Here is a 19,260-nt window from a genome sequence, read left to right as displayed (position 1 = left end):
CACCACAGCTTCGCTAGCTGTGTCCCAGGTCTCGCCAGCTGCCGCCAGCTGTGCGGTTCTGACCCCAGGCTCGCTTCCCAGGCCCCGCCCCTCCCCCGGTGGGCGCAGGGCCCCGCCCCTTGTGCGCACCGCGGGAGTAGGCGAGACGGCCGGGCTAGAGAGGCCGTTCCGAGGGCGCCGGTCGTCCGGAAGTACCTTATTGGTCTCAGCGAGCGCTACGAAGTTCCGGTCCAGGTCTTCTTTCCCTAGCTGGTGCGCAGGCAGCGTCGGAGCTGAGCTGGTCAGGTGAGGAACACGCAGGCTGTCTCACGGGCTAGCTCCGCGGTGTCTGAACCGTGGGGGTGAGGACTGGTCCTGGCGAGGGCGAGGACTGGTCCTGGCGAGGGCGAGGAGTGCGGCGGCCCGAGGCTTAGTCCCTCCCCTTCTCCGCAGGATGATCACGGACGTGCAGCTCGCCATCTTCGCCAACATGTTGGGCGTGTCGCTCTTCTTGCTTGTCGTTCTCTATCACTATGTGGCAGTCAACAATCCCAAGAAGCAGGAATGAAAGTGGCGCCTTCTCCGCCCCAGGTAACGGCCCGGGGCTGTAGCGTTGCTCCCGGAAAGCTGAGTGGCGAGGCCACGCCAGGGCCTGCAGGGTTCGAAACTTCAAATCAGAAAGTGTCGGGCCAAGCATGCTACGGTCCAGAACTGGGCCCCTTTGTCCTCAGAGTAGAGAGTGCCTTGTAGTGCTCTGCCCCTTTCCCTAAACTGCTCCCTGCTAGAATGGGGGCGGGTTCCCTAAAACTCCGCAGTCCCTATCTTGAGGTCCCTGTAGGTAGAGCCCCAGTTTGGGGTATGGTTCCAAGGAGGCACTGACTCCAGTGGGAACAATGTACTGAGGGCCCCATCCCAGTGTGAGTTGTCCTCACTTAAATAGCCCCACAGTCCCCAGGTTTCTGAGGCTTTGCTTAGGCTTTTTTTTTTTTTTTGTAAGCGGGTGAGAGATGTAGACCTCTGTCTCCATGTTCTGAGGCCAAGGACGTTGGTTTAGGGTTTGGCTACAGTAGACGCTATCCAGAGAGAGAAGGAGGGGGGCGGGGCGGTCTTTGGGAACGACTTTAAATGTGGGTCAAAAATATAAAGGGGAACAGTCTGGATGGGAGTCATTTCCTGAAGCATTCCCCAAAGGAAAGCTGCATTTTCCTTACCTCAGGTCTTTCCCCCTCTTTTCTAGGGTTCCAGGACATAGTCTGAGGCAAGATGGAGGGTGTGAGGGGCCTTCACACTTCACTTCATCCCTTCTACCCATCACAACATACAAAGCAACTACACCTGGATTTTTCCAAACAACTTTTATTTCCTCAAAGTCTTCCTTAACCCTATGGAACAAGAAGCTGCCACTGAATAGGGCCCAGTATAGGGGCTGCTTTCTTTTCTACTCCCTCCCCCCAATACAAAAATATAAATTTTTTTTTGTGGTCCCCAAATCTTGTGCTGTGGAGGGAGGGAAAGGGCGGCAGGTCCCTGTTTTGTCCTGTCTCAAGGTGATGTTCTGCAAGGCCTCAGACAGTGTGGCTGCCATTCCAAGGAGTTATGGTTGTCCTATGGAATCAGCAGCCAAGGGAGGGAACTTGCATATTTCTGTGTTCCCACAACTTAGGGCTATATGCTGGGCATGAAAGTAAAGGAATTATTAGACCCGGGGAGAAATAGTGAGTGGGGGAGATTTAGGGGCAAAACAAACCTCAGGTTGGCTCAAAGGCCCCCCGCTGTAACAAATCCGGGATGGGGAGTCAGATAGAGTACAGGAGATAGGAGAAAAGGCAGGGGCAGAGCGGGGCCGTGGGGGGCCAGCCTGAGGCAGCCTGCAACAGAGAAGAGAGAGGAATCAGGGTTGTGCAACCAGCCCCTTTTCTGATGTTAGCCAGGGGCTAACAGGTGAAAGGGGAGAGAGTTGAAGATGGGGAGAGATAGGCAGAAGTCTGATGCTAGAACCAGCTAGCTAGCTCCTAGGCCTTAGGCCCTAACTAGTAGTACTTTTCTTGTCTTTTGGAGTGAAGACTCAGGCCATGGTATAATAAAAATCAGGGACTATATTCTTAATGAAGTACATTTAGTCTTTGTGGTCAAAAGGAATATAGGGAAGGGAGAAAAATTATTCTGAGTGGCAGAAACTGGGATGAGAGGATAGAAGAAACAAGGGGTGGGGTGAGGGACTGGACTCCAGTGCTCACCCTGGTGTAGCAGAGTGGGGTCCCAGCTCCGACTCATTGCTCTCTCTGGTCCGGGGAATAAGGGATGTGGGGCTTGAAGAGCCTCTCATCCCTCTGCCAGTCGGCGGTGAGCCCTGGCCCAACCTGGGCCTAGCCTGTGTGGACAGGGGGAGGCTAAGAGGCTGGGTTGTTCATGAGCTTTTCTGTTTCTAGAGTTTCCATGCATAACAGTCTAGTATAGAAGTCAACAGAAGTACTAGGACCTTGAATTCCTGGGCACTGTTCCTAGCTGGGAGGAGAGGCAGGATTTCAGCCAAAGAACTCCAAAATTCACTCCATGACTATTCATTCCAAGTCTTATGTAGCTAGGGGTGGCAAAATGATCCAGCATTTAGCCTGCATGGGTATACCATGGCCAAAATCTGGCTGAATAGAGAAGCACTTTGTAGAAAGATGATGGGGGACTGGTAGACCTCCCTCAGAGTCTTCTAGGACTCAGCACCTACCAGAGCAGCTTAAGCTTCCAGAGAGCTTCTGCTTATATCTGCCTTTAGCTAAACTAGCATTGGGATCTAGAGGTGGTGGCAGGGCTGTTCTAGGAGCAGTGACCAGATATGTTACCTGGGGAATCCGGGACCCCTCCTGGCGGAAACTCTCCTCGGGCAGGTCTGGGCAGAAAGAGAGGAGAAGCTAAGGGCAGGGGCAGAGAAAGCCACAGCTGTAGGCTGAGATTAGGGTGTACTTAGCAGAAACAGTGGGATTGGAAGCAAGCAAGATACCTGGCTGATGGGAATTGTGGTGGGGCAGGTAAGTACCCAGGAACCAGAGCAGCTTTCTGATACGGTTGGAGGTAGAAGCTGTAAAGCAGGGCTGAGCATTTACCCTCCCATTGCCAAGGTGAACAATTCTGGGTTCTGCCAGAATTGTTATGCTAGGGACTGGCGTAGACTCCAAAAATGATACCTGCAACCGAGTCCTGATGCAGGGGATCCGAGCGCTAGTTCCTAGCAGGCCTTTCCCAATCACCATGACAGTCTCCGGCTTGTCCCCAGAAGACAAAAGTGAGCAACCGCTTCCTAGAGAACAGAGGAAACTGATCATGAAGGTATGGGTGACAGAGAAACTTAGATCAGAGTTTCTTGACCTTGGCACTATTTTTATTTTATTAAAAAAAATTATTTTGGCATTGCTGGGAATTGAACTCAGGGCTTCATGCATGCTAAGCCAGTGCTGAATTTGGCACTACTGATATTTTGGGCTGGATAATCCTTTGTTACAGGAGTAGTCTTGCACATGGTAGATGTTTAGTAGCTTCCTTAGCCTCTAACTACTATATGCTGTTTCCTTCCCATTGTAATAACCAAAAACATCTCCATGTGTTGCCATGTTTACCTGGGGGCAAAATCTGCTCTTAGTGAGGCTACACGTCTAATGGGTGGAGCGGCAATCTTTGGCTAGAATGGGAACCCACTCAAGCTTAACTAAATCTGTAAATTAGTACTCATCCTATGTTTAGACACTTAAGAATCAAGTCTACTCTGGTCTGAGAACTGACCATTGGGAGTTGACAGGTTGAGAGCAGTGGGCTCTGAGTAATGTAGGAGGATGTCGGGCTGGAGTCTTAGAAATCAGTCCGATCTAGTCTTTTACACAGTTGGGTCTAACTTAAAAGGAGCGTAGACAGCTTAAGTTTTATGTGAATGATAGGATGACATGTGCGGTGATGACAGTTGAAAGGCCTATGCTTTTTTTCTCATTCTCCAGTTTTGTCTACTGTTGCTCAGCTCCTGGAGTCAGGTAACTTGGTAAGTAGTACTTTGCAGGTGGAAAGAGTAAGTCCTCAGGTTCCTCTACTGTAAAAGCGAGGATTAAATTAGATAAGGTGCATGGAACAATGCCTGGCACACAGTAAAAGTGTAATAAAATGTCATTTTATTTTACAAGTTTATTTCATTAATTCCAGCCTCCTGAACAAAGTCACAGGTGTTAGGTATTTAGGGTGCCAGGAGGATAACTGATGCTTCTGGTCTGAGTGGCCTGCATTACATCAGGTCAAGAAGGAAGTCCAGATTAGGTGGCAGTGTGGCTGAAAGGATTTCTTCAAGCCTAGCTGGGAGCCTGGTCTAAGCCCTGGGTGGTAGGGAAGGGAGGAAGTTGGCCAACTGGATTTCAGGGATAGAGGATACAGACCTGATATGCTGAGTGAGTTGGGCAATAAGCAGGAGCTCAGGTTGCGTGAGGAGGCTGTGCCAGAACTAGCAGGAGTTGGAGGGGAGATCAGGCTGCTTGCAGGAGGGCGATGGTTCAGTGGCTGCTGCTGCTGCCGCCGCCTCCTGTCCTGGCTCCGGGGCTCTGAGTGGAAGAGACACAAGTAAAAGTTCAAATAAGTAAGGTACTATGAGAAAGCTTTCACTGGCCTGCTGGCTCCCTTTGGTCAGAAGATGCACGTTTTCAAGGTTATCACTAGACTAGCACCTCATTTTTTTATATTTTGTTTTTTTCCCTTGAGACTGGGTCCCATTACATAGCCCAGGCTGGCTTCAAACTAAATCCTTCTGCTTTCACCTCTGGAGTTGTGGGATTACAGGCCTGTACCACCACACCAGACTCTTTTGAAGCAACTATAAGATGGATGGAAAGACTTCTAATGCTTCAGTTACCCATTTCTCAATCAGTTCTTATCTTACCAGTTAACTCTTTTCCAGAATGTCATGAACTTGGCTTCTGAAACACAGCTTTCCTAAATTTTCTTCTTACCTCTAATTGCTCTTCCAACTGCAGTTCTTACCCCTTGTGAGCCAGTGTTCCCCAATCATTCTGGACTTGGTCCTATCTTCAACTCCCAAATCACTCTCTATTCCTTTTCTCCTGAAGTCTAGTTCTAACTGTCCTATTAGACATTTCTATCTGGAAGGTCCCCATTACTAAACAAAAAGTCATTCTCTCCCCACCTTCCTCTTCCACTCCTTCTTCCTATTAGAAACCTTGTATCATTTTTCTGCTTCCTTGCATATATTAGTGTTTAGCCAAGTCCTGATAGTTCTACCTTTTGCATTTACCTGAAATCCTTTCTTCTTCCTTGCCATCACCAGTGTCCAAATACAGGTCTTTAACTTTCATTCAGACATTTGAAAAACTGCCCCTACTGGTCTGCCTTGACTTGACTCTCTTGCTTTTTACCATCCGTTCTTTACATAGGTGCCACAAATTACTATTCTAAAATAGGACCCAGTTGAAATTCGCTGTGGGTTAGGCAAAAGAGATAATGAGATATCTTTTAAATGATAAAGTCTAAATGTTTCAACATGGCACATTCATAGCCTTGCCTGTTGTGTTTTAGTCCACATATCCTTAGTAGGATGTTAACTTGATTCCTCATAAACCTCTGCTTTAGCCCCTATGGCTACTAGCTGTATAGTTCTTCTGGAATTTGTTTCTCTTTCTAGTGAAACCTTGAACGTCTTCTGCATCCTATTTCAGCCTCTGTTAAGCAACTTGACAATTATAGGCAGAATTAAATTAATTGCCCTCTCATTACCTTTATTGTCCTTTGTTCAAATGGCTTGTCATTGTTTATGGATCAGTCATCTCTTGGAATTTAATAGCATACAGTTATATTCTTCAGGCAGCCATCTTTGGTCCATCCCTGTGGCTGGAGCCTTACAACTACAAATTCTGAAGGATGGGGTCCCAGTGGGACAGATGGTGAATGGATGGGTTAAGAAGGCTTGCTGGTTCAGCAGGTTCTTCCTTGTCACAGAGGGAGAGCAGGTGCCAGATACTCTCAAACTGTCACAGAACCAAATTCAGCAGAAGGACCAGCCTGCCAGTTGACCCCCTAATACAAAGCAACACATGTTGGATGTGAAAAGCCTCAAACTTAGGAAGCAGTGATAATAACTTCATCTTTTGCAGATACAGTGGACAGTAGCAGGTAGTTATCTAGACTATTTCTGAGTTCAAACTCCAGTACCACCAAAAAAAAATATATATATAGATATACATATATATCTATATATATATTTCTGAAAGCCAAGAACACCTCTAATCTCTGCACTTGGGAGGCCGAGGCAGGAGGAAGTTTGAGGTCAGCCTGAGCTACACACCAAGACTGTGTCTTAAAAAAGAACAAAAAATATTTCTGAAAGGTCTCCAAATTAAATATATATATATGTATATGCGTGTGTGTGTGTGTGTATATATATATATATACACACACACACACACACACACACACATATATGTTAGAAAGACCTCAGGATTGAAGCCATTCTAGCTATATGGAATTGCACTGGGGTGTTGCCACCAATAAGTTTATAGACTCTAAAACAATCAGACTTTAGGGGAACAATGAGAGTTGGCACCAAGATGCCAACAGCCAACAGAAATCAGATAGACTTGTGACCGTAGTCAAATAATCTGAAACATCAGCCACCATCAATGACGTAGTAACTAAAATGGACATCAGGACAATACAGTAGGCAGAAACAGTAAGCTTGACAGGAGAAATATGAGTTCATAAATGATATACACAACCATGCTGAAACCATGTTAAGGGTGAACCCTCACCACACCCCAAGAAAGGGGAAGAGAAAAAGAACAAGTAAGTAAAAGCCTTTGGAACACTTGTAGGTTCTAATAATGATGTGTCACTCCAGAAGATAGGAAGCAAAACAGGCAAAAGATGTTGAACAAAGGTCAATGCAAAATGGAGAAGGTATGGGAAAGATACTATAACCTAGGAGTCCTTCCCCCAATTAGTGTTTTAGGATAGAGGACAAGTTCTGATTTAGGAGAGAAGCTTAGTTTAGAAAGAATAAGGCATTCTAAGATCACATTTCAATCAATTATCACTAAAAGACCACCTTACAACCTGCTTATAATTTGGCAGTGAGAGCATATAATTACTTTCATGTTTTGATTTCTGGCCCCTGGTGTAATCCAGGTCAATTTAGTCCTTGTTGAGGTAAGAAGTAAAAGGGTCAGCCCCAGTTCTGTATTTCTCAGTTTTGAGCTGTAGAAACAGCAGCATAAGTCTGAATTCAAGAGTGACAGAAACTCTGCTCCCAGAGGTTATGAGATGATATTCTATGGTATTCAGCTATAGGTGCTACTAGGAGAGTGGCAGGATGATCCCGGGGCCATGGTCTAAAGAGGTTAAGCAAGAATGATCTCAACTTGCACTAGTTAGGATTAATGTTCTAAGGCCTCACGGTTTAGATGAGCTTAATTTTTACCTTGTACTTACATTTGACATCATCCTCCCAGATATCTTTGGAACTGTCCCTACACATGTGGTCACAGATATGTATGGTCTGCTGGCCTGGTTTATGCCCTGTGAGAGGAAGAAAGCATTTGGCTCCCAACTAAAGTTTTCATTCATTCAACAAGTATTTTCTGACCACTTAGTAAGTACCAGGTGCTAAGCAGATGAGACATTTCCTGATACAAGTTTGCAGTGGAAAAAGTAAAAGAGATACTTCTGCTAAGTCCTGCTGACTACTCCAGAGGAATCTCTACTTATTGCTGGATGTTAGCTGCTCTACCAAAATTTGCCTGTCAGCTGAGCTAAGGCACTGCAGAGACCAGGAGAGAGCTCTAGTAACCTCAGGTTCAAGTGACAGAACTGGGAGAGATGAAAGGTGGTGGTAATCGGGTGACAGCTGAAGCCTCCTTCTTTATTTTTTGGCACTATTGGGGTTTGAACTCAAGGCTTTACCCTTATAGGGAAGCAGTCTAACATTTGAGCCATGCCTTTAGCTCTAGGCTTCTGCTTTTAAATCTAAGTACCTTCTTTCATGTCACTATTCAGCTGGATAAGCTGGGGGACCAGGAATAAGTTCCAGTTACTAAGAGACTATTGCTAAAACCTAGAGCCAGGATTACAATGAAGCAGGTGAGGCACCTCAGATATAAAACTGAAGGAGGCACCTGCACAATCCTGACTGCAAGTGCCTTAAACTGTCCTAGGTGCCTCACTTGTCTCCCCATAGTCTTTGCCCTGCTTTAATCCATACATAATGGATAGAAGAAACTGCTTTACTTTTCCTCCCTCACCCTGGCAGGTCCTCCTTTAGTTTTGTTTGCATCTGCTTTTGTACAGTATCCTGTAGGCCTTTGATTTCTCTCATTCCATCATTGTACTAACTATTCTCCAATGACCACTTCTTCCCCAACAGCCACAGAATCTACAGATAGCACTGTCTCTGTGCCAGAGACTGTGGACAGGAACTGCACTATGTCTGGGAGGGTGATGCTTTGAGCATGTTTTGCAGCTGGTGAGAACTGGATAGAGGATGTCAGGGGTACTGGGAATCAAGGTTTATTCAGAACTTTATAGCCTCCTGTCCAATTAGCATTCCTATTTGTCTCAAGTTGCCTTTCTGCAGTGTAATCTAGCCTTTGGACAGAGCCTAGCAGACTAGTTCCCTGAACCTGTGTCTTAAGCTGAGCTGCCTCAATCTTTTCTGAAATTTCCTGGATTTCCAAATCTCATTTTTGTTCTAGCCAGTAAAGAATAGTCAATAAAATGTAATAGTTAAATGTGATATAATTTTATACATTCGTGGAAAATTTCTTACAATTCACAAGTCAAAAAAAATTTTGTGAAATCACAATCCCAGTTTGAGGGTTGGAAAGTATGGCTAGTTTGCAGTTAAGATTTCTAAGAGATGGGGATCATGTTCTTTCTGGCTTGGAAAACAAATGTAGCTAGATGTGGCAGAGGCCAAAAATCCAGAGGTACAGAACCAGGAAATAAATACCACAAGCAACAGAATAGAACAGGTTACAATAGACAAATAAGTTTTCACAGGGTTGGTTGACGATGCCAAGTCCAAATACTAGCCTGTATCATGGTTCCTATCCCAAACCAGGGTCAGTCTTCCATTCTGGAGTCTTAAAAGCTGAAGCAGCACAAACTAGCACCAGCAGATTCCCAGTGGAACACAGGAGTCAAAATTCCCGGAATCTCACTTTTCAACTTCTTATAGTATCCATGTTCAGTATTAATGCTCGTCTTGATCCCTTGACCTTACAGAGTTTCTTAGTTCTCACATATACTATGCAAGTCCCTGTGACGTCACTGTTCTTCAGCCAGCCCTTTTTCTGCTTTTGAGTTCATTCACCTGAGTGAAATATCCCTTCTCACTTGGTTTCACCTGACACCTGTGTGCGATGACTCCTAGACCTCTAAGCCATCCACTTAACTTTTCCTATAGTTCTGCCTGGATGGCATCTTTATATAGATAGCTTGAGGCACCTAACCATGTCAAAATAGTTAATTTTACACTTTCTTTCAACTGTGTCTTAATGTAGAGGGTTGGTGGAGTGGCTCAAGTGGCAAAGCACCTGCCTAACAATGTCTTAATGTCACCATGATTTTTTCCTTTAGCTTTTGCCTTGAAGTCCTTTTAGTTCCTCTCTCTTCTGCCATCATTGAATCTCACTTCAGTTTTTAACACTTGGGTTTATCTTTCCTTTGCAGACCCTGATACAGGGTCTAGTCAGCTTATGTGTAAATTACTGCAAGGCTCCCATCTCTTTCCTGTCCAGTACAGTACACAGTCTTATTTTTGTTCCCATTATTCTCAGAAGCACCCACTTGTTACCCTATGTCTCAGTTAACTCATAATCCTTGTTTTCAGGACACTTCAACTTCTTATCTATCTCTCTTCATCCAATTTCCCAGATGAAGGGCATGGCCTTTTGTATACCAGCTAGGTCTACATGATTTTGTCTTCTACCCAGGAGCCCTCTGTCCCTAATCCTGAATGCTATTTCTCATTAAAAATATATAAAATAATATAAAAAAATATACTACTCATTCTTCAAAACTGTTTCTTAAACTGCACATTCTTTGGTTAACTACTCTCATGTTGATCTAACACAGTAGCTCCCCAAGTGCCTTGGATATTTATATAATGTACATGTACTTTTATGTCGTATTTAGTGGCCTGTTTCCTTTGTTAAGTTTCAAATCAGTCAGCCAGGAATTACTTGCTGACACTGCATATTTTCCATTAGTTATCTGGAGCAGTAATGGAGAAATAGAGTACATGTCCCTCACCTCAGGGAGCTCAAAACAAAATTCTTCAGAGGGGGACCTACAGGATGTCAATAAAATACTGATTGGAAACTGCCTAGAATCCTCCAGTGATGACCTAGAAAAGGCTTTTTACTATTTCCCTTTGTGGTCAGAATGAGAATTTATGATGCTGATGAAGGAATTCCCAGAATTGAGTTACTAGCTATAAGAGACTGACCAAAATACAAAGGAAAAGAAACAAGAAGAAAAATGTACAGACAGATTTAGCATGGGAAACTAGGTATACTGGAACATTTAAAGGTAGACTAACTGCTACTTAATGTCTGTGCAATCTTGGACAAGCCACTCTTTACTGTTTCTTTTTTTTTTTTTTTTTTTTTGAGACATGGTCTTGCTATGTAGTTCAGGCTGGCCTTGAACTTGTGATCTTCCTGCCTCAGCCTCCCAAATGCTGGGATTATACACAAATACATCATGCCCAGCTGGACAAGCCACTCTTAAACAGCTAAGTTTTCTCATCAGGTAAATGGGAGCATCATCCATCCTACAGATCCTGGTGAGGATTAAATTAAATGAAATTATTATATATGTGATACTGTCTTGTTCACTATTAAATATGGCATTACTGTTACTACTTTAATTACTGTTCTTCAAACACAGTGCACAAAGGTATCTTTTCCCAATGAAAACAGCATGTTAAAGAATGGGATTTGGATTATAAACAAAGTGGACCAAACTGAGTATCAGGGATAGAACATCTTAATTGGTTAAAGCTGGTAAGAACCATTGCCCTCTCTGTGGCTTCTGTAATTAATACAGTCAGATTTATAGCCCCTGACCCAATGTATGTCAGGTCTGTTCCAAAAGTTGGGTTGAGTTCAACCCTGGTACTACAAAAAAAAAAAAAAAAAATCCAAAAGGTAGGTTGCAAGCTGAGTAGCAGGGAAATGTTCACAACAATGGGTGCAGCTGGATGACCAGCAAAGCTCTTGGCTCCAGCTTACAAGCCTCCACACTCTGGCAAGATTTCTTGCAGCCTAGGAGGCATGAACACTGATTTGTGGTGTAGTGTACTTCCAGAAGGTGCACTACAACAGTCTCCCCTCCACAGTCTGACAACATATTTCTAGTAACCTCTTCTTTTCCCTAAAGGCCCATCTGTCTATGTCTGGCTTTGACTCAGAATTTCATTAGGCAAAACTGATGCACAGTTGAGCAACTCTGCCCATTTCTGGAAAGGGATGGAGTGTTGGTTTGTGAGCCTAGAATAGAAGCTGCTGCAGTTGTTCCATTTTTCTTTGGAAGAATTGGAATCCTGATACCACTTTCTGCTACCAGGAACAATTTCAACTCATGGAGACTAGATAGGATTCCTCATCATCCTGCAATTTGGATTCCAAGTACATTTCCTTATACTGCCCCCAAGAAGACACAATGGCATTGTAGTTGAGGTTGAGGCTCCATGTCTGAGTTTAGCACTGCTTTAGCTAGTATTTTGTCCTTGGAAACTTCCCCCACTCCTAGCATGAGCTGAAGCCCAGATCCCCAGGACTTTCACCTATGGCCACACACACTGTTACTCTAGAGTCATGCCGCAGGGAACACCAAGGTCGCGGGGGAGGCTACAGATTCTGCTACAGACTAATTTTATTGATTCACTCCTTAGTTCTCGGCCAAGTGTATGTTTTCAAGCTCTTACTTTCCCCAGCAATGTCCCAAACAACCGAACACCTGCTGCAGGGGCTCCCAGACTGGCTTACCTCTGACAGGGCCCAGCACCCGGTGGCTGAGCTTTTGGGTGCTAGAGCCCAGACCTGGCAGCCCTGCAGGCCGACTGCCATGGAAAGGAAAGCTGGGAGAGTTCTTCATCTGTGGAGAATTTTGTTGGCTGCTGTTGCTACCGCCAGCACTTGTACCAGTGCTAAAACTTCGAGCCCGGCTCAAGGCATTTTCAGAGCAGGAAACAGGTAGTCCACTACAAAGAAGTAGATTCCAGTTAGCCTTGGGCCAAGGGAGTAGTGTCCCAAGGCTTTCCCCAGGTTCTGATGCTTGCTCAGCAAAGCTTCACCTTTAGGGTAAAAATGCGTAAGAACCCATTTCCAAGAAGGAATGAACTCATGTCCATGGATGCGGTATCTGACCCAGGGCATACTAGCTCATCTCAGAAGGGCTGTACCAAAGAATTTTCCCTTTATTTCCTTGGTGCTAGCCCTTGAACTCCCTTAAATCAGTCAATCACAACCTTTGGAAACTGAGACCTGCCCTACCCTTACCACAAAAATAATCAATTTTGTACACAGCTCTGGAGCAAGGAGTCCCCTGGCCTGATTTTCAGGTCCCTTAGAAATATGTAGCTCCAAGCAAAAGGGAGAGGATTCCATTCTCAAAAAATGAACTGATCTTACTAATGTTACTTTACCCAGAGAATATTCACCAGGTGGCAGTTTTAGGCGAAGCGAAGGAACACAAATCCCTCAGAATTCCTACCTCTAGAGCTTGCCCACTTTCCTACCCTCTCCTTTCTATACTGCTGGTCTTACTTGTTACTCTTGGGAGGAGTTCGAGAACCTCTCTTCTTGTTGACACCCACATTGACAGTGCTGCTCAGGCTTCGGCTATTGCGCACATGCTTTAGCATCCAGGCCCGCAGGTTAGTGAGGCTGCTGTGCTCTGACAGCACAATTCGGGGCCACGGATTACATTCTGCCATGTCCAGAGCTGCGATGGCCATAGCTCGTCCCACCTGTGGGGAGTCCAGTTTGATTCAGCATCTTGGTCCTCTCATCAAAGCTGCTATATTGGGGTGTGGTACACAGCCCAGTAGAAGGGAAGAAGGTGCCAGACCCAAAATTTGTTCAGTGGGTACCCTAACTTCTGTGCCCAGGCTGTTTATATCAAGTAGACTTATAGCTGTTCCCTACCTCACTGTCCATTTTGGGGCCTTCATCCATTATGAGGAGCAGGTATGCTTTCTAGCTGGCACCAAGAAGTTCTCCCAACAAAAGTTTAGATCTCTAACCTGCAGCTCTTTCTACCCCTCTGAAGTGTCCTGTGATACATGGAATCATCAAGACCATAGTAGGGAGGGTGCTTTTAAAGCCCAGGAGTAAATAAACCCAATGGAATGAGGAAGACCAGCTCAGACCAGCTGACTCTCTGACTCAGAGATGCTAGGGGATTCTCTGTGGTGTGGGTCAGAAATTATGCCTGTTGATTCTCAGTACCATTTTAACCAGAGCCATGCTCCTGTTAACCCAGGGAAATAAGCCCATCTCTGCAAAGGACCTTAGAGTTTGGCAGCCAGAGTGAAGGTCTTTCCAGACCTTGAGGTTCCCCCTTTCCCACTTTATCCCACAGCTTCATACCTGCTCAAATAGTTCCACAGTGTATCTGGAGGGGAAAGCCGGTGGGGGAGGGGGGCTGGCACGCCCATTGTCATGGCAGGCAGCAGGGATGCTGTTTACTGAGCGTCCAGTGTTGTAGTTGCATTCAAGTGTGTAGCTATGATACAGAGATCTTTATCAGTGTCCTGCCTGAACAGGTATCAGGACAGAACCATGGGGGACAGCTTGAATAGTCTAAAAAAGTAGTCACTTGGAAAAAAGTGAAGACAAAGAATATGGTAATAATCTCCAGCAACTAGCAACTGACCTTGGCACTACACTGTGTACCCAGGAAGTCCCAGAAAAGTAAAATCCCAGATTAAAGATAATCCTGCTAATTGTAAGGCTGTCTTTTCAGAAGATATGGGTGGTCCCAGCCCTTCAAACACCTTGGATTGGGTATTGTTTTCTTTAGGGAAGCTATTTCCTCAAGTCTATCCCAGTTTCCACCCAACCTGTGGATTATCCCTGAGGCTTTGTAGATTGCAACACGGCCGCTTCCCTCTTTGGACTGGCCATCTCTACGGTCTCGGGCATACATGTTCTTCTCTGAAAAATTGCAGCCCTGGAAGTCAAAGTGGGCTGAATTCAAGGAGATGAGCTTTGGATATAGCATGTTTTCCACCTGTTTGGGGGAGGAAAAAGCAACTCAGAAGGAGAGACAGACGAGAGATAGCAGCCATGTGACTTAAGACACAGCACATATCATCACAACTATCAGCAGTAATTGACATTTTTTGAATTCTCACAATTTGCCATTATTTCTAGGCATTAGGAAAATGTAATTCTACCTTCTTTTAAGCTCTGAACTTCTTCCATCACAGAAGTTATGATGTAATGGTTGAGTTGAGATAGAAGGACCCAATATCATCTCTTGGCCCTTTGAAGTTGATGCAGAGGTAGTCTGCACAGGCCTTCCTGTCAAAGGCTACCTTCCCTCCCGTTCATGGCTTAACCCTTATCTCTTAATGTGAAATACTTCCCACAATCACGACATCCTTAGGACTCCTACCTGGGTGCTCTCATCACTAAAGCTGTTTCCATACATGAAGCAACCCCGTTTGGAAGCATGTCCATGCAGGTCCACATAGTAAGCAACACCACTCTCTTTGGGGGGGATGGTATCAGGGGCTGGTTCCTCAAGCTCAGCAGACTGTTGTGGCATAATCCACACACTGTTGGCCCTCTGTTCTGCTGGCTCTGTCTCAATCCAGGTCTCAGGGTTTTCCCCATCAGATGACTGCCCAAAATGAGCTTCATTGTGGAGATTATTGGCTTTCTCGAGGTCAGAAAGGGGATTATCAGGAAGGAGACGTGGACTGGGCTCACGCTCAGAGGGACTCTGGTAGTTCAGACGAGAGTGCACATGGTGGTAGAGGAGCACAGCTTTAGCCCCATAGATGGCTGGGTGCAGGATGGCATCAGGCTTCAGGTATTGACGGTTCAGATTCACTCCACGTGAGTCTGTGCTGTAAGAATATAAGGACTGAAGCAGAGTCTAGACTGGGACAGTGAAGAAGACACAAAGTAGATGACAAGTAGACTGGGAGACTGATTTACCAACTGAGGTTGTGTTGGAAAAGAAAGAACTGAGGACAAGGGCCCCTCTGTATGACCTGCTGTCACTCCTACCATAGAAACTAAGCATAGCTTTCTCTACCCAGATAGGCTCGTATCTATCTTAGTTTTGCTCCTTCCCAGGAGTGCTATTAGATGCAATCACATCCCCTCACAAGTCAATGGAAGATTAGATGGGCTTGCCCTTGTTAGGTGCAAGAGGACCAGGAATATAGGAGAAGCTAGAAGGATGACAGTCTCACTAAGAAGTAGGACATGAGGGGGACTGGGAACAATCCAGAAGGACTGGGAGGCTATTTACCGGTAGTGGCCCCGGACTACACCATCGGGATTCAACATAGGAATTAGCTTAAAGACAAAGAGACGACGTAGGGTTTGAGCTCGGGGGTCATCAGGTCGGAGGATGAAGTCCAAAAAGCCATTGAAGACAAAGCTAGATGGTGTCTCCCCAGGGTGTACTCTACTGCTTAAGAAGAATATCTGAGGTAGAGAGGAGAGCATACATTAGGTCAGTTATGCTATAGTTCCATTCTGATATACATGGGTATAGGGGTGGGTGAAGCTGAGTTTACAAAGGAAGCAGGAGCTCACCCTTGCTCCAGACTGCAGGCTGAGCTGGCTCCAAGATGCCTAGTGATTGACAGCCTTAAGCTGTCCACTGTAGCTAGAGCTATAGAAAGGCCAACATACTGCTTTTATGCTAACCCTACTCACCCTCTTGCCTGTGAAACGGAATGGTCGGGGGGTGCTGTTATCAGGAAATAGCTGCTCTAGACGGGGCTCCCGATCATCTCGAAGCCCATGGCAGGAAGTGACTGTTAGCAGATCTACACGAAGTCCATCCAGAGAATAGCAAAGGAGCTCCCGGTGGTAATAGATAGTATCCAGGGGGCTGCAAAGATAAAAATTAAACCAGTAGAAGTCCCTAAGAGTTATACCTTGTCGCCAGCCCAGATTTTGTAATATCTGGTCTCTCACCTTAATCTTTGGGGCCTCACAGTTCCTTACACTGTTAAATAAGGCTAAGGATATGGGTCAGCTTGCATTGCCAAAATGCAGAGTATGGCACAAGTTAGATTTATTTATTTTTTTCCAGTCAGTGGTTCTCTAGGATAGATTACTTTGTGTAGAGAGGTGCCCTCTGTGGGGACGGATGAAAAAGATGTGCTGAGCAGCCACAATGCTGGCTAAATTCTGGATAACTGATGTTGGCTGGCATAGTAAAAGGCTTGAACTAGGCAGGTGGAAGAGGAGAGTATAGGTGGTGGTATGCTGAGATCATAGTCATAAATAACCACATTTTTCAAAGCCCCACATTCTATACAGAAAAAGACCCATGGAGTCAGAGCTCTTGAGGACAAATTCTAGAAGTAACAGAGGTGCTGTGTGATCCAAGATGGTATGGCAGGAACAAGAGTGGAGTTGGCACCTGCTATGGGTAGAGTGATTCTCCGGAAAGCGCTGGTCTAGCTGGTTTAGCAAATCCTGGCAGTCACTGTAGGAGAAGGGGTAGCAGAAGGCGAAGAAGGTGGTGGCCCCACGGCCTTCCACGAAACGGTGAACAAAGGATAACACAAACTGGGTCTCTGTCATCTGAGGAGCAGAGGAGGAAGAGGGAGAGGCAACATGCCGTCTGTGTCAGAACTGAGCTATTGGGGTCACCAAGACTGACCTCATGCCCTTATCACCTTTACCAACTTCCCTCCCTCTGATATTTTCTAAGTGACAACCAATTCCTTTAGGCTTGCTGAAGCAGGGGTTCATCTTGAATTCCAGTTAGTGGTAGAAGAAAGCTGATACCAAAACCTGGGATCCCGCCTACCTACTTCTTCTTTTGAGGGCAAATTACATGTTTACTTTTCTCTACTAGCACACAGTCTTTCCTCCTCATGGAGAACTTACCTCAAATGTGGGACGGTCTCGAATGCGCTCCCAGCGTGGCCGGGAGGGCAGTGTACGCACAAAAGGGGCCATGCCCTGGGAATACAGCTTGCTTTGCTTGTTCATGTTCATAATGTTGATCTTGATGAGTTTCCCTGGAGTTCCTCCCCGGACACTGAAGTAGAACCACGACCTGAGGGCCAGGGGAGAGACAGGTCATTATATGTGTGAGGATTAGAGAGAGAATGTGTGGGAGAACTGAAGCAAGCAAACTGGAAAAGGACCACATACCTGTTTCCATTCTCAAATTCTGTTTCAGCACAGTCTGGCCGGGTCCACACGTTGAACTCGTAGTCAGGGGAAGAAGCAATGCCACCAGTGGGAGCTGGTGCCCCCCCTCCTGCTCCTTCCCCATCACTAGACACAGACTCCACTTTCTCCACATGGGCTAGATTCCCTGAATCAAAGCGAGAACTGAACAGCAATCCCCCACAGCGTAGCTCCATGGTGAGGCTGGGAAAGCATCCTCTTGCCCCACTCTGGCCCTGAGAGCTGGGAAAAAAATGAAGTTGGGTAGGGAGGAGGGGGAAGAAAAATGAAACACGATTTTTGGGTATCACTGGATAAATGAAGCCATTCTTAGGAAATGCCCTATGAAGCAAAAGTCTTGCTCCTTAGAAAACATGGAAATTGCCTTCCACCAAGGCCCAGAGCAAGCAGCACTCTGTCCCTCACACTAAGGAGTATGACTGACCTAAGGAACTCCGTTTTACTATAGCACAGCTGTTCCCAAATCAGTTTAACCATGTTGAGAAACACTAGACTTTGAGCTTCTTTGCAAACCAAAATAGAGACCACACAAAGGTGGGACTTCCCAAACCTACACAATATATGCCCACCACAACTTGTGACCATCTTGAGAGATGAGCTTTTTCTGGATCTCTAATTCCAAATTGGCTCTGTGCCTCCAGTGCAAATCACAGAGAACCAGGTTTCTAAGTTTAAATGGGGAGTTTCCTTTCTTCCCTTGTGTGTCCTCACAGGTACTGTCCAGAATTCTGCTGTGCTTCCAATAGCCCTGGAAGGGCTGGTTCTTCCTTTTGTTTTTCTTTTTCTCTAATCCTATTTCTATTATGGAAAAAAACTACAGAAGTGTGGCTTATACTCAAAGGCAACTGGCTAGACGCCACTTGCTCACCTAGACTGCAGTTCAGTTCCAGTTAGGGCATGGGTCTGTCTCCATCCTCCCCACCTCCTCGGAGACATGGGAGCCTCTCCTACCCTGGTGGTTTGTATATCCTAAGCACCCCTTAAAAACCTGGGCCTGTAGAGTCCCACTTGGGTGCAGGAGGTAGCTTCTTGATGCTGGAGGACCCTCACACTGACGGGCTTGCCCAGGGCTGGACGGGACTTGCAGGCACGGGAGGGGTGGGGACAGGCACACTGGAGGGTGAGAAGGCCGGGCCTAGGGGTCAGAGGTGAGGCCACACACAGGGGGTGGGGCAGCGGAGGGGCAGCCGCGGGTGGGGTCGGCCGGCCAGACCAGGCCGGGGGGCGGGGTGGCATTCGAGAGGTACTTGGGCCGAAGGGGCTGCGAGAAGGGGCGGGGCCGGCGGGGCAGTCCACGCAGAGCCCCTCACCTCTCTCCGGGCCGCTGCTCCCGCTCCCTCTCCCGCTAGCGAGGCGGCACCTCGGGCCCCGGCACCCGGGCCCTCCACCCAGGACCCACACAAAAACCGAGCGCCGCGGTGCCGGGACCCCGCTCTGCCAGGAAACAAGAAGTCTGTCGCCTATTGGCCGCGGCCGCAGCTGGCTACCCGCCGAGTAAGGCGCATTGCCATTGGTCAGTGAGCAGGGCTCCGCGCGCTAGAGCGGTAGCTGCGCCAGGACGGGTTGGGGGCTGCGGGGCCCCGCGCTGTGCCGGGCTTCCGCCGCGTCTCCACCCCAGGCGGTTAACGGTCTTCCTCCGAGAGGCGGGGAAGACAAAGCGAGCGACTGGGAAGCTGGAAGAGTCTTACCTGACAATAAAAGGAAGCTGATCACCGCCTTATCGTGCCCCTCACCGTACTGTAGAATAAAATATCTGCCCACCCTGCTTCGAAGGGTCTGTCCCTGTTCTGTGCTCTGTGCTCATTGGTGCAAAAGGCAAAAAACCAAGTGGAGGATGCGGGCATCG

The 19,260-nt window shown here is 46.6% G+C and overlaps 2 protein-coding genes across 15 annotated transcripts; one reads left to right on the top strand and one right to left on the bottom strand.

The window, feature by feature from the left end:
• The first annotated feature begins 125 nt into the window (after positions 1-125).
• Positions 126-1,453, top strand: Ost4 (oligosaccharyltransferase complex subunit 4, non-catalytic). Its single transcript, XM_020154932.2, has 3 exons — positions 126-285; positions 433-570; positions 1,217-1,453. The coding sequence occupies exon 2, from the start codon at positions 434-436 to the stop codon at positions 545-547; it is 114 nt and encodes a 37-aa protein (XP_020010521.1). The 5' UTR covers positions 126-285; position 433; the 3' UTR covers positions 548-570; positions 1,217-1,453.
• On the bottom strand, positions 1,320-19,213 carry Agbl5 (AGBL carboxypeptidase 5). Of its 14 annotated transcripts, XR_012439632.1 has the most exons (17): positions 18,725-19,044; positions 17,376-17,636; positions 17,106-17,277; positions 16,633-16,796; positions 15,918-16,095; positions 15,505-15,683; positions 14,638-15,094; positions 14,081-14,250; positions 13,608-13,743; positions 12,783-12,985; positions 12,003-12,217; positions 4,386-4,547; positions 3,159-3,271; positions 2,975-3,052; positions 2,817-2,863; positions 2,217-2,350; positions 1,708-1,847 (listed from the first exon to the last, which is right to left on the bottom strand). XR_012439632.1 is itself a non-coding variant. In XM_074049350.1 (16 exons), exons 2-16 carry the CDS (start codon positions 17,588-17,590, stop codon positions 1,676-1,678), a joined length of 2,901 nt encoding a protein of 966 aa, XP_073905451.1. In that variant the 5' UTR covers positions 17,591-17,636; positions 19,103-19,213; the 3' UTR covers positions 1,320-1,675. The 14 variants fall into 14 exon arrangements, 11 of the variants coding, with proteins under 11 accessions (XP_073905451.1, XP_073905450.1, XP_073905454.1 ...); XM_074049350.1 differs by lacking the exon at positions 18,725-19,044 and adding an exon at positions 19,103-19,213 and having other exon boundaries at positions 1,320-1,847; positions 2,975-3,271; XM_074049349.1 differs by having other exon boundaries at positions 1,320-1,847; positions 2,975-3,271; positions 18,725-19,049.
• Between the last annotated feature and the right edge of the window lie 47 nt (positions 19,214-19,260).

The sequence above is a fragment of the Castor canadensis genome, chromosome 12, assembly GCF_047511655.1.
Source record: "Castor canadensis chromosome 12, mCasCan1.hap1v2, whole genome shotgun sequence".
NCBI lineage: Eukaryota > Metazoa > Chordata > Mammalia > Rodentia > Castoridae > Castor > Castor canadensis.
Note: the sequence above shows the minus strand (reverse complement) of the source record. Positions and strands in the feature narration are given on the sequence as shown.

What these genes read in the sequence shown, in the direction of transcription:
- Ost4 (XM_020154932.2), top strand. Translation starts at nt 434, where the DNA reads ATGATCACGGACGTGCAGCTCGCCATCTTCGCCAACATGTTGGGCGTG.
- Agbl5 (XM_074049350.1), bottom strand. Translation starts at nt 17,590, where the DNA reads ATGGAGCTACGCTGTGGGGGATTGCTGTTCAGTTCTCGCTTTGATTCA. An exon ending in ACTCCTCCCAAGAGTAACAA is followed by an intron (nt 12,218 to 12,782) that starts GTAAGACCAGCA and finishes ACTTCTTTGTAG; the next exon opens with TGGACTACCTGTTTCCTGCT. An exon ending in CAACTCACTCAGCATATCAG is followed by an intron (nt 3,272 to 4,385) that starts GTCTGTATCCTC and finishes TCTGTTCTCTAG; the next exon opens with GAAGCGGTTGCTCACTTTTG.